The sequence below is a fragment of the Schistocerca gregaria genome, chromosome X (genome assembly GCF_023897955.1).
Source record: "Schistocerca gregaria isolate iqSchGreg1 chromosome X, iqSchGreg1.2, whole genome shotgun sequence".
Lineage (NCBI taxonomy): Eukaryota > Metazoa > Arthropoda > Insecta > Orthoptera > Acrididae > Schistocerca > Schistocerca gregaria.
The window spans coordinates 499,685,581-499,699,359 of NC_064931.1; the positions used below are offsets into that span (position 1 = coordinate 499,685,581).

At 42.6% G+C, this 13,779-nt stretch overlaps 1 protein-coding gene across 2 annotated transcripts in view; it reads right to left on the reverse strand.

Annotated features, from left to right (window-relative positions):
- LOC126299257 (elongation of very long chain fatty acids protein 7) overlaps window positions 1-13,779 on the reverse strand; it is a 115,404-nt gene that overhangs the window by 12,924 nt on the left and 88,701 nt on the right. For both annotated transcript variants that reach the window (XM_049991053.1, XM_049991052.1), the window contains exon 6: window positions 555-660. In XM_049991053.1, coding sequence (XP_049847010.1) covers window positions 555-660 — 106 coding nt within the window. The remainder of the gene's footprint in view (window positions 1-554; window positions 661-13,779) is intronic.

The following is a 13,779-nucleotide window of genomic DNA, read 5'->3' on the forward strand; positions in this document are numbered from 1 at the left end:
TATAAACGAGTTATCAGATTAATAATTTTACGGATCTCTCGCACAGGAAAATTATTTCACTACTAATCACAGTTGCTATTCAACGAAACCCTCGGCGCTCTCCACAGTTTAACTCTAAGATGCAACAGAAAAATAGGAAAGGTAGATTAATCATGCTAACAACATGCTTCTGCAGATAATATGGTGAAAGATCCACAATTTTCTTGTCTAATGTAAGCTGATAGCCGCAGCTATACCTGAAGTGGTAGTAGAGAAAGTTTGAACAACAGACTTTCATAAAGGGAAAAAAAAAAGGTTCAAATGGCTCTGAGCACTATGGGACTCAACATCTTAGGTTATAAGTCCCCTAGAACTTAGAACTACTTAAACCTAACTAACCTAAGGACATCACACACACCCATGCCCGATGCAGGATTCGAACCTGCGCCCGTAGCAGCCCCGCGGTTCCGGACTGCAGCGCCAGAACCGCACGGCCACCGTGGCCGGCTAAAGGGAAAAAAAATCACGTTGCAGGGCGACTCGTGATAACACTTCTTTAGAAACAAGACGCTTACCTGGCAGAAACTTGAGGTATCCCCAAGAGAAAAGTGCAGTAATTGTGTGGTGGTACACGTGTAGGAAAGTCACTTGGCTTTGTTTCTTCCGCAGGACAAAGAATACCTGTAAAAGAGAAACATGTGCTGTAACTACCACCTGAGAAAAGTATTGGGAAGGCCGTTTCCTCTGGAAGGGACTCATTCCCAATTACGTTTAATACGAACTTCCGCGTTAGTCACTGGTTAGTCACATATCCAGTGCGTCAACTCTTACGCACTGACCATTTTATTGGTTCAAATGGCTCTGAGCACTATGCGACTTAACTTCTGAGGTCATCAGTCACCTAGAACTTAGAACTAATTAAACCTAACTAACCTAAGGACATCACACACATCCATGCCCGAGGTAGGATTCGAACCTGCGACCGTAGCGGTCCCTCGGTCCCAGACTGTAGGGCCTAGAACCGCACGGCCACTTCGGCCGGCGACCATTTTATTGTTCGATTCTTTGTTAAAATGCATTCCGAATACCCTTTTAATATTTAGAGATTTAGTTTCACTTAAAGTTCACTGACAGAATGAGGGATACAGAATTACGTGTCCTTGTCCTTATTTGGCATCCTAAAACGACACCACTAATGCATTGCAAACAAGGACTGATTCTCCCAAGCAGCGTCATATATTTCGTTAGTTTTTCCTCATCTGACCGTAATTACAGATGGATATTAAAATATTGTAAAAGCTATTTTACGTAACAAACTCCCTTTGAGTGGTGGGAACGTCTGTTACTCAAGTACATTGTTCGTCGCTGTTACTGAAACGATGGAAGTTGATTGCTTTATATAATGTCGTGTAGAGGCCTGCACGGTGTTGTCCTCGCTCAGACTCCCTCGAGCCCACCACGCTCCAGGCGGGCACACTTGTAGAAACACATGTAATGTCCTCCTAAAACTCCTCGTGGAATTCCATGAACCGTTTTTATATCAAATTCTACGAATATTCTTCAGCTGCCGATATATCTCTCACGTAGAAATATTGCTAATAAAATTGGAGCAATAACAGCGCCCAAAAGTAGGTCTCGCACTCATTTCGTAAATGGAATGTGAAGAACTCTTACTATTGAACAGAGTAACCTGTGCCCCTTGGCAGGTACTTTAGAGGGAACTGCAGAACTTTCAACGGTACCTAAAGGTTACTGCTGTGTAGTTGCTTTTCTAAACAACATCACATAGTGACTTAATTTTCTCGTTTTGAGAGAACTGATGGGCTATTTGTTTGATTGTTAAAAACCATTCACCAGCCAAGATAGTGTGAAGACAAGCGGTTTCAGCAGACTATGCTGTCATTTTCAGATTTTAAAATCTTTTGTTGTAACTGTGAGCGACATGTATGTGGACATAGCCTGCTGCATAAAGTGCTTTATGTTTTCAAATATTTTAGCGATACGAAACCGTTTATAATGTGCTATTTTCACCCACTTGACATCTCATGCGTGTGGTTAGCATAAAATTACCATGTTTTACAATAAAAGATGACAGCGTAGTCTGTTGACAGCGTAGTCTGTTGAAACAGGTGGTCTTAAATTAATATATATATATATATATATATATTATTCGATCTTGGATGGTGAATGGTTTTTAAGCACAACATACACGAGCGAACCACTTGCATTTTTACTTCTGGTTACTCGTACATAGGTACCTAGGTTATGCACGGCTCTGTTTAAAAAGAACAGCTCGACGTAGTCATAGGGTCAGGTCGCGCACGTCTGATTTCATGCCCAGCAGGTAAAAAGTTACAAATAATAACATCTAGTTGTGATCTTGCAATCAAAGAGTCTAGGCATTGACTAGAATTGCAAGTGAGCAAAATACAGACTACAGAATAGAATGTCTAATGTCTGTAATTGATGTAGACGATAGAGAATTTTGTTGAATAATGTTTGTTCAAGAAAGGCAATCTCAGACAAACGGGAAGTAGACCTATGGTATTCAGTTAAAATAGAGACAGAAAATACCCTTATACCGTTATGAGAATGGTAGCAAAATCCTCAAACTAAGTAGTTATCGAAGATATGTGAAAATTAAGTCCATTTCGTAATCACAATACACGCAATATTCACCAGCTCAAGACAGTCCAGAGTTCAACATGGTGATACAAAAATGAACACACACGATGCGAAGAACAGTTACTCATACTCTGTCTGCCCTCAGTTCCGTATTGCAAGAGGAAAAAGTTACAGTCCTAATCTGGAGCACATTCAGAGCTCTCGTGAGTGAGTGTCCCTTCAGAGGTTAGAGTATTGTAGCGGCCATCAACCGCTCAGAATAAATCACCTATACGACTGAATGACGCACGTTAGCATAGGCATTCGACACAAAGTGTCCAGAATCGCTTCCTTGAGCTCTTCACTCGAAAAGTCCCAGTCTCCACTTGACTCCTGTAGTGTTCCGCTACTTTCAGATTTCCCATTGGCTGATGGCTATAAAACTAAACTCCGCCCGAACAGGCGACGAAAGCCCAACAGTACCGACGTGCCACAGTGTCATCCTCAGGCCACAGGCGCCACTGGATGCGGATATGGAGGGCCACGGGGCCAGCACACCACTGTTCCGGCCGTATGTCGGTTTACGAGACCGGAGCCGCTACTTCTCAATCAAGCAGCTGCTCAGTTTGCCTCAAAAGAGCTGAGTGCACCTGGCTTGCCAACAGCGCTCCGCAGACCAGATGGTCACCCATCCAAGTACTAGCCTGGCCCAACAGCGCATACCTTCAACAATTTGACGGGAACCGGTGTTACCTCTGCGGCAACGCCGCTGGTCTGAGTAACAGCTATCCCCACAAAAATGCATCGTCGTTACGTGCTAAAGACATCATTTGAGTCAGTTTCTGACCACTTCCAGGGCTTCTAATATATTACTAAAATATTTAAATAGATAAATACATAAATACATAAACATTTGGCTGCACTCACATTTACAGTAAATATAAATAATGGTTGGTTCATAAATAAATAAGCCAGCATTCTTGCGCAAGTGTGCTCACGATAATTGACAACAGAATGACCTTTAATACTTAACAAAAGAATTCGCCAAACAGCCGTGCCAACTGAAAAGTTCTTTTATCTTATATTCGCTACCAGTTTCGTTAATTCATTATGCCACCTTCAAGCCTTATATGCCCCTCTAAAAAGTAATCCATACTGGCATACTGGAGCCATACGTTACTGGATGTCTTGAATTCTCAAGAGCTTCCTTCAAAAACTTGACTGCAACTCAAGTCAAGTCTTCGAAGAAAGCACTTGAGAATTTAAGACATCCAGAAACATATGGCCCCAGTATGCCATTATCGATTATGTTTTGAGAGGTCCATATGGGGCCTGAGGATGGTATAATAAACTGCTGAAACTGGTAGCGAAAATAAAATAAAAGAACTTCTCAATTTGCACGGCTGTTTGGGGAATTTCATTGTTAAATATTTGACCAGCCACTGTACCAGGCCCACAATGGATCAACAGAGTCCTTTAAGGCTGTTTGAATAATTATTTATGCCTTCTTGACAGAAGTCTTTTCTTTTCTCTTTCCAACTGTGATATCCGCTAACACATGCGATTGACCACGTATAAATTAGCACAGTTTTTAATAGCACTTGCAATCAATATTTAAATAAAGTCATTGGCAAAATAGTAAACTCGTCATTAAATACACTGAAGCGCTCTAGAAACTGGTATACGCATGCATGTCCAAATACAGAGAGATGTAAACAGGCAGAATACGGCGCTGCGGTCGAGAACGCCTATATAAGACAACAAGTGTCTGGCGCAGTTGTCAGATCGGTCACTGCTGCTAAAATGGCAGGTTATCAAATTTAAGTGCGTCTGAACGCAGTGTTACAGTCGGCGCACGAGCGATGGGTCACAGCATCTCCGAGGTAGCGATGAAGTGAGGACTTTTCCGTACGACTATTTCATGAGTGTACTGTGAATATGAGAAATACGGTAAAACATCAAATCTCCGACATCGCTGCGGGCGGAAAAAGATCCTCCAAGAACGGGCCCAACGGCGACTGAAGAAAATCGCTCAACGCGACAGAATTGCAACTATTCCGCAAATTTCTGCGGATTTCAATGGTGGGCCATCAACAAGTGTCAGCGTGCGAACCATTCAACGAAACATCATCGATATGGGCTTTTTGAGCCGAAGGCCCACTCGTGCACCCTTGATGACCCACGACACAGAGCCTGGGCCCGTCAACACTGACACTGGACTATTGATGACTGGAAACATGTTGTCTTCAGACTAGTCTCATTTGAAGTTGTATCGAGCGGATGGACGTGTACGGGTAACGAGACAACCTCATGAATCCATGGACCCTGCATGTTAGCAGAGGATTGTTCAAACTGGTGGAGGCTTTGTAATAGTGTTGGGCGTGTGCAGTTGGAGTGGTGTGGAACCCCTGATACGTCTAGATATGTCTTTGACAGGTGACACGTACGTTGGCATCTTGTCTGATCACCTGCATCCATTCATGACCATTGAGCATTCTGAAGGACTTGGGCAATTTTTAAGATTGTCTCAAAGTCCAACATTACTGGGAGCATAGCTGGCCCTCCTAAACGATCGACGCTTCGTCCAAAATTCCCAGTAGTGGTAGTTACCCACATCCGGTCCTATGTTGCTGCCCTTGGATCTGGGCTGCCTGGAGCGAGGCCTAGCCGGAAGTAGGAATTACCTAGGCGCGTCCTGAGACTTGGACTCGTTAGCGTTCAGCCATACAACAAATACATCTTACGTCGTATTCTGGGCTGCCGATTAACTCGCCTAAATACGCGAACGTTACAGACTCAAGTACAGAACCAGATGTAGTTTTGCGCAAGAAACTGAAGACAGTTTCGCACCAGCAATTGGCAGTTTATTGAAGAAGCCTACATACATTGGGTTTCCAATATAAGTATTTAGTAATGGAAAAAAAGAACGAGTTAAGCGCAATTTTCCATTGCAAATGCAGATATTCCCGTTACAGACGAATATTCAAACTACAATACCATAACTTGCGTCAGTAGTATGTTTGAGTTTAGTGTGTTTCGAAACTGTAACTGTAGACAAACGTGTGTCACCATCGATGAAAGCTTGCAGTGAAAGATGAAGGACCACTGACATGTTGCTTTCCAAACTTATAAACCTAAATTTCTCTCCATGTGCTGTGCGGAGGTTTCGCTCATACCTGACGTTTCGCCAGCAATGCGTCACTTCCTGTACCATAAAGTCACAATGGAGACAGGCAGTATCAGGCATCCCCCAAGGTTCGGTATTAGGACCTATAATATTTTGTACGTAAGTGATGTGTCATCCGTTTTGTCCTACTGCAAATATCACATATAAGCTGACGACCACTAGTTTAATCCAAGTGCAAAATCAGTCACCCTGAAGATATCTGTTCAGATCTGTGGGAACTATAAAAATGGGCGCAGCATATCAGGTTAAACCATAACCCATGCAAAACCCAAGCGGTGCTGGTTGGACAGTCTAGGCTCATTAGCCGAAAATATCAAGACTCTCTACCATCTTTAACCCTAAATGCAGCAACAATATCAACTTCTCTCCTCCAGAAAAGAGTCTAGAAGCAATAATATATGAAAATCTAAATTGGACTGAGCACGTAACTGCGGTGTGCAAGAAGGCATCATCATCTTCCCATGCCCTATAAAAACTCTTTCCTCTTGATCTGGAAAAGAAACTTGTACAATCACTTACACTTCTAGTTATTGATTACAGCGATGTTATCCTCCAAGCAGAGTTCCATCCCCTCTGTCTTCTCTACTGTCTTATCATTTAAAAAAATGGTACAAATGGCTCTAAGCACTATGGGACTTAACATCTGAGGTCATCAGTCCCCTAGACGTAGAAATACTTAAACCTAACCAACCTAAGGACATCACACACATCCATGCCCGAGGCAGGATTCGAACCTGCGACAGTAGCAGCAGCGCGGTTCCGGACTGAAGTGCCTAGAACCTCTCGGCCACAGCGGCCAGCTATCACGTTAACATTGTCCTTCATGTTTCTCCTCGACGCCAACGTTCTTGTCCGAACAATATAGAAGAAACACCAGTTCTCAACAGAGCAAAATCCCTTCTGTTCCACACCATTGTGCACGCCATCTTCTCGAAGTCCTTCTCAGTAGCAGGAACGTGTCTCTGGACACTTGTATCAGAGATCTTAATAACATCTCCAGCTTCAGAGGACAGGTAATGACATATCTACTAAAGCAAATATAAAGATTACCATTGTTTCTGTATGCACTCGTTTCTTTCCAACCTGATCTCCCTCGTTTCCCAATGTTCTTAGTCGACGGAGTCTCCTTAAATTTTTCGCTTCCCAGAACTCTCTGAATCAGAAAACATCTATTCTGAACACCCATAAATTCTTATAACTGCCACTAACATTATTGTTATTAATGTCGTAGTTATTGGAATTATTATTGATATTACTATCACTATTAATGGCAGCCGCTGCAGTAGTACAGATACTGCCAATATCAAGTTTACTGTTTCATAGTCAGTATAATTTACTCACACTGTCGCTTCAGACACTCAAATCATACTAATACTAGGTGCTATATTATATTATTTATTTATTTAACCTGATTTCTGGGTAATTATGATGTAATAGCTACTCTTATGTGTGAAATCCTGCCCCTATGTAAGAGAGAGCTTGATGGTCTAATCAGAAGAGGTTAAAAAAAAACTAAACTGAGGTTTAACATTTAGGTCATAATTCGCGAAGTAGGAGCTGGGACTGGACAAGAATGTGCTACGAAATTGGCCGTGTGCTTTCCTAACAGCTCCCCGAAGGTTTACGAGGGCAAGGAAAACTTAAATCCGGATGGCGGGACGGCGTTTAGAACCAGCATCCTCCCGTATGCGAGTCCAGTATGTTCACCACTGCGCCACTTCGCCCGGTACGTGCTAGTGTAGGGGGGCGGAATTCATTAGAGGGAGAAGACCTCCGTACGATGACGTTACAATGGAAGCGATGACCCTAGTGACCTTAGGTGCGTCCCGCTCTACGTCAGGAATATAGGTTGCAGGAAACGAGCACTGTCTGCTCATACATTACGTAGGTCGGAGTTCAAGTACGCCTGACTACTTCACGGTGGAAAGGACGAGTAAGAAAAGCTGTCAGGTCTTATAACATTCCACATACGCTAAGTTTCAACAAGTAAACCTCGTCTTTATATGAGAACCTTGTTAACCATCTAGTCTGTTAGATATACGCGATGTGGTTTTCAAAACACGCCACCGAAATATTTCGACCAGGGCTAGGCAGAAAATATGAAGATTAAGGCAGACGTAAAGGAGCACATACTGTTGTCTACATCTACATCAACATGATTACTCTGCAATTCACATTTAAGTGCTTGGCAGAGGGTTCATCGAACCACAATCATACTATCTCACTACCATTCCACTTCCGCACAGCGCGAGGGAAAAACGAACACCTAAACCTTTCTGTTCGAACTCTGATTTCTCTTATTTTATTTTGATGATCATTCCTACCTATGTAGATTGGGCTCAATAAAATATTTTCTCATTGTGAAGAGAAAGTTGGTGACTTAAATTTCGTAAATAGATCTTGCCGCGACGAAAAACGTCTTTGCTTTAATGACTTCCATCCCAACTCGCGCATCATATATGCCACACTCTCTCCCCTATTACGTGATAATACAAAACGAGCTGCCCTTTTTTGCACCCTTTTGATGTCCTCCGTCAATCCCACCTGGTAAGGATCCCACACTGCGCAGTAATATTCTAACACAGGACGAACGAGTGTAGTGTAAGCTGTCTCTTTAGTGGTCTTGTTGCATCTTCTAAGTGTCCTGCCAATGAAACGCAACCTTTGGCTCGCCTTCCCCACAATATTATCTATGTGGTCTTTCCAACTGAAGTTGTTCGTAATTTTAACACCCAGGTACTTAGTTGAATTTACAGCCTTGAGAATTGTACTATTTATCGAGTAATCGAATTCCAATGGATTTCTTTTGCAACTCATGTGGATCACCTCACACTTTTCGTTATTTAGCGTCAACTGCCACCTGCCACACCATACAGCAATCTTTTCTAAATCGCTTTGCAACTGATACTGGTCTTCGGATGACCTTACTAGATGGTAAACTACAGCATCATCTGTGAACAACCTAAGAGAACTGCTCAGATTGTCACCCAGGTCATTTATATAGATCAGGAACAGCAGAGGTCCCAGGACGCTTCCCTGGGGAACACCTGATATCACTTCAGTTTTACTCGATGATTTGCCGTCTGTTACCACGAACTGCGACCTTCCTGACAGGAAGTCACGAATCCAGTCGCACAACTGAGACGATACCCCATAGGCCCGCAGCTTGATTAGAAGTCGCTTGTGAGGAACGGTGTCAAAAGCTTTCCGGAAATCTAGAAATACGGAATCAACTTGAGATCCCCTGTCGATAGCTGCCATTACTTCGTGCGATTAAGTATTAACAACTTGTGCGTATGTCGGGAGACGGAGAAGGTAGTCTACTTCTTTATTTGAAATGGAAGTATCAGGTAGTTTGTCTTCAAAATAATAGTTGATGTTTTGAAAAATTTAATGGTCTAAATATTTCGTAAATCTCAGAATGGAATAGGGAGTACAACCGAAACTATTGTTATCGGATTAGACTAGCGTTTTGGGGATCGAGTTTCAAAAACTGCCCGCCATTGACGCATAGTTTTCCCGTGGTTTCCTACGGCATGTGAGGTGAACTCAGGGAGGGTTTTTTCAAAAGGACTCGGTAGATTTCCTTCCCAGACATAATATTCCAAGTTTTCTTAACGAGATGGTTGGTGGTTGGTTGATATGGGAGCGGGGGCCAAGCGGCGAGGCCATCGGTCCCATGGGATTAGGGAAGTGTACAACCGAAACTATTGTTATCGGATTAGACTAGCGTTTTGGGGATCGAGTTTCAAAAACTGCCCGCCATTGACGCATAGTTTTCCCGTGGTTTCCTACGGCATGTGAGGTGAACTCAGGGAGGGTCTTTTCAAAAGGACTCGGTATATTTCCTTCCCAGACATATTATTCCAAGTTTTCTTAACGAGATGGTTGGTGGTTGGTTGATATGGGAGCGGGGGCCAAACGGCGAGGCCATCGGTCCCATGGGATTAGGGAAGTATGGGAAAGGAAGTTGGCCGTGCCCTTTCAGAGGAACAATCCTGACAATTGCCTGAAGCGATTTAGGGAAATCACAGAAAATCTAAATCAGGATGGCCGGAAGCGGGTTTGAACCATCGTCCTCCCGAATGCGAGTCCAGTGTCACCTTGCTCGGTCTTAATGAGCAGAAATTTGTCGAAAACTAACGACCCGCCCCGGCATCGCACTGGTAGGATGAAGTACATACGGCTGGATGACTAGTTTATAATGTGTAGCGATATAAATAAACCGTCCTTGTTAATCAGGATATTAGTAAAAACCGTATCAGAATCTCAACATAGGTTCCTAAGATTAGCTTTCACATAAAGAAAGAAAACACGGCAGGTTACAGCCAACATTATCTGACTACACACATTTCCCGTTTGCAAAAATTATAAACCATCATCAACAGTACTATTGGAATTTTAAGAAGATCGAAGAGAGGCGAGTTGGATGTTCCTCATACGCCTCTAACAAGCTATATTCTGCTTCAAATTTCCACTTTCATTAGAATAACCGCTTGGAATATGAACCTTCGTCATATTTTTTTCAGAACTACAATAAGGTAAATCGATACTCTACAAGATAAAAAAAATAAAAAAAAAATAAACGCATCACGAAGGAATTATCCGAATTGCACGGAAATAGGTAGACGTGACGTAAATGTACAGACAAGCAAAAGATTACAGTTTCATAAAAACTGAATGATGTATTAAAGAGAAAGAACTTCTCAAACTCAGTAAATAACGCGTTGATCTACCTCTGGCCCTTATACAAGCAGTTATTCGGCTTAGCATTGAGTGTTAGAGTTGCTGGATGTCCTCCTGAAGATTATCATGCCAAATTCTGACCAATTGTCACGTTAGATCATAAAAATCCCGAGATGGTTTCAGAGCCCTGTTCATAATAATCTAAACACCAAGGTAGAATTTGAGAAGCACGAAGATCAGCAGCAGAAACGCTCGCCATGGGCGGGCGGGCATTATCTTGCTTAAATTTAAGCCCAGGATGGCTTGTTATGAAGGGTAACAAAACGAGCGTAGAATAATGTAGACGTACCGCTGTGCTGTAATGGTCCCGTTGTTGACAACCAAAGTGTTCCTGCTACGAAAAGAAATGGGATCTCAGACCATCGCTCCCTGTTGTCGGGCCATATGGCGAATTACAGGCATCTCCAGACATACCTTCGCTGATCATAGGGGATTAGTTCGGAGCGGGACACACAACTGAAGACAACTCTACTGCAGCCAGTGAGATTCCGGTCCGAAGACTTCCCATACCGAACGGATCCCGTTGATCAGAGAAGATGTGTCTGGAGACGCCCGGACAGTGGAGGGATACCAACATGACCATTACCTGCCATACGGTGGTGTTGATGGTGGTGGTGAGTGTTTAACGTTCCGTTGACAACGAGGTCATTAGAGACGGACCTCAAGCTCGGGTTAGGGAAGGATTGGGAAGGAAATCGGCCGTGCCCTTTCAAAGGAACCATCCCGGCATTTGCCTGAATCGATATAGGGAAATCACGGAAAACCTAAATCAGGATGGCCGGAGATGGGATTGAACCGTCGTCATCCCGAATGCGAGTCCAGTGTGCTAACCACTGCGCCACCTCGCTCGGTACCTGCCATACGGCCCGGCAACTTGGAGTAATGGTCTGGGGTGCCATTAGTTTTCATAGCAGGACCACTTCTCACATTTCAACAAGATAATACCCGCCTGCACATGAGGAGAGTTTCTGCTGCTTTTCTTTATGCTTATCAAATCCTACCTTGGCGCTTGGATCATTATGGGCAGGGTTCTGCAACCATCTCGGGATTTTGACGATGTAACGCGAAAATTGGACAGATTTTGGCACGATATTCTTTAGGAGAACATTCAGCAATTCTCTCAATCAATCATAAGCCGAATAATTGCCTGCATAAAGGCCATAGGTGGATCGACGGGTGAGTGACTTGTTCAATTTGTGAAGCCTTTTGTCTTAAATAAATCACTCAATTGTTATGAAAATGTGATCGATAATTTGTCTGTTGTCTGTACATTTACATCACATCCTCCGATTTCCTCCAAATTCAGGTAATTCTGTCATGGTGCGTGCCCTTTTTTTTTGCATTAGAGTGTGATTCAAGTGATGCAGAGATGGAAGAACTGCTTTAATTGCCTAGCAAGAGGACTACATTTTCACAAAATTCTCGGCTAAGCTATAATATACAATATAACGACTAACAGTAACCAGACGTATATTTTTTTAAAAATCAAAATTTTTCTTTTAGTGGTTTCTAAATCACGAGAATGGCATGCTGAATAGCAGAGTGGGAGTGTTTCACGGTCAACATCCAGATACAAATATTTATCAGGTAAGGATCTCTGTGTACACAGAGCCTATTCTATACATGCAGTGCACTGCATCATTAGTCCTCAGTGATCAGGACATTCTCTTTTTAAGGATGTGATCATAATATCGCGGTTCACCAGTGTACACATATTAATGAATGCATGTAGATCTTATGTAATGTATCCCTCATAAAGGATGTCGTATACCTGCTTCCACAGCTAGCATCACTTTAACACTCCAGTGTCGTATTTACTATCCTGTGATAGCTGTTCCCACTCTGTCTCACAAAAAAATCTGCGCTAGCATTTGGCTTAAAAAGAGTGGAGAGGTTGTAGAACGAAGTTCCAGATCATCAAACCTTGCGCCAATGTCCTGGGTAAAATTCCAAACCTTTTTGCACTGCAACATGGACTGAGGATATGTAACACTTTTCGAGGTGGTCTGTCCGCTGGATGGCAAAATGAAGCTCGACGGCAAGCTATGTGCTATTCAAACGAGTGGGCTATTTGCTGGAACTAGATGTCACCCTCTCTCGTCTCTCATTTTCAACAAGAACATAATCATAACAGCAGTCTTTGTATGTAATCATTAGCGTCACCATACCCAACAGACAGGCGTTACACATAGCTTGGCAACACAGATGGAAACATTTCTAACGAGGTGACTGAACCTAGCATTCATGGCCTCCCGCCGGCCGCGGTGGTCTTCCGGTTCTAGGCGCGCAGTCCGGAACCGCTCGACTGCTACGGTCGCAGGTTCTTATCCTGCCTCGGGCATGGATGTGAGTGATGTCCTTAGGTTAGTTAGGTTTAAGTAGTTCTAAGTTCTAGGGGACTGATGACCTCAGATGTTAAGTCCCATAGTGCTTAGAGCCATTTGAACCATGGACTCCCAGTTAACGTCGACATATGGCTAACTTTCTTTTAAGAGATTTTGTTTCTATCTTCAGCATAACTCGTAATTTAGCTAATTACGTACACAGTTATTGTACTTCCCGTGCAACCAGTAGAGTCACAACCGCAAATGCAGATGAAATTAAAAATCATTCTATGAATGATAATACACCGGATATAAATATGATTAACTACCACAGTTACTTTATATATACTCTTTTATAATTAAAGATATAACTTAAAGATATATTCAAGTTAAAGTCTTTCTAGACGCCCATAAATCTTTTATTACCATAGACGTGACAATTACAATATATTAAGAAAGGACTACTATTTGTATTGAGAAACATTTGCAGGATCACATGCTTATTCTGACCATAATTTATTAATTCTGGATTGCAGACTAAAGCTGTAGAAATTGTTAAATGTATGACATTAACAAAGGAGAGCAGAATAAGCTGAAAGTAACAGAGTTTTTTGAGAATGTTTAAAAGTTTCATGAGGCTATCACTAGCAGAAACACAGGAAGAGAATTCGGTAGAAGACAGGTGGCTAGCTTTGAATTACGATGTAGCAGCAGCAGAGGAAAAACGCGGCAAAGGACAAAATCTAGCAGAAGGACTGGGATTAAATTTAATTGATGAAAGAAGGAAATATAAAAATACAATAAATGGAATAGCTAAAAGGAAATAGAATCGCCTGAAAATGAGACTGGCAGAAACTGCAAAGTGGTACAGCATGAATGTATACACGAGAAACGCAAAGCTGCACATTCATACACGAGTGCAGACAGGAGAGGAGCCAC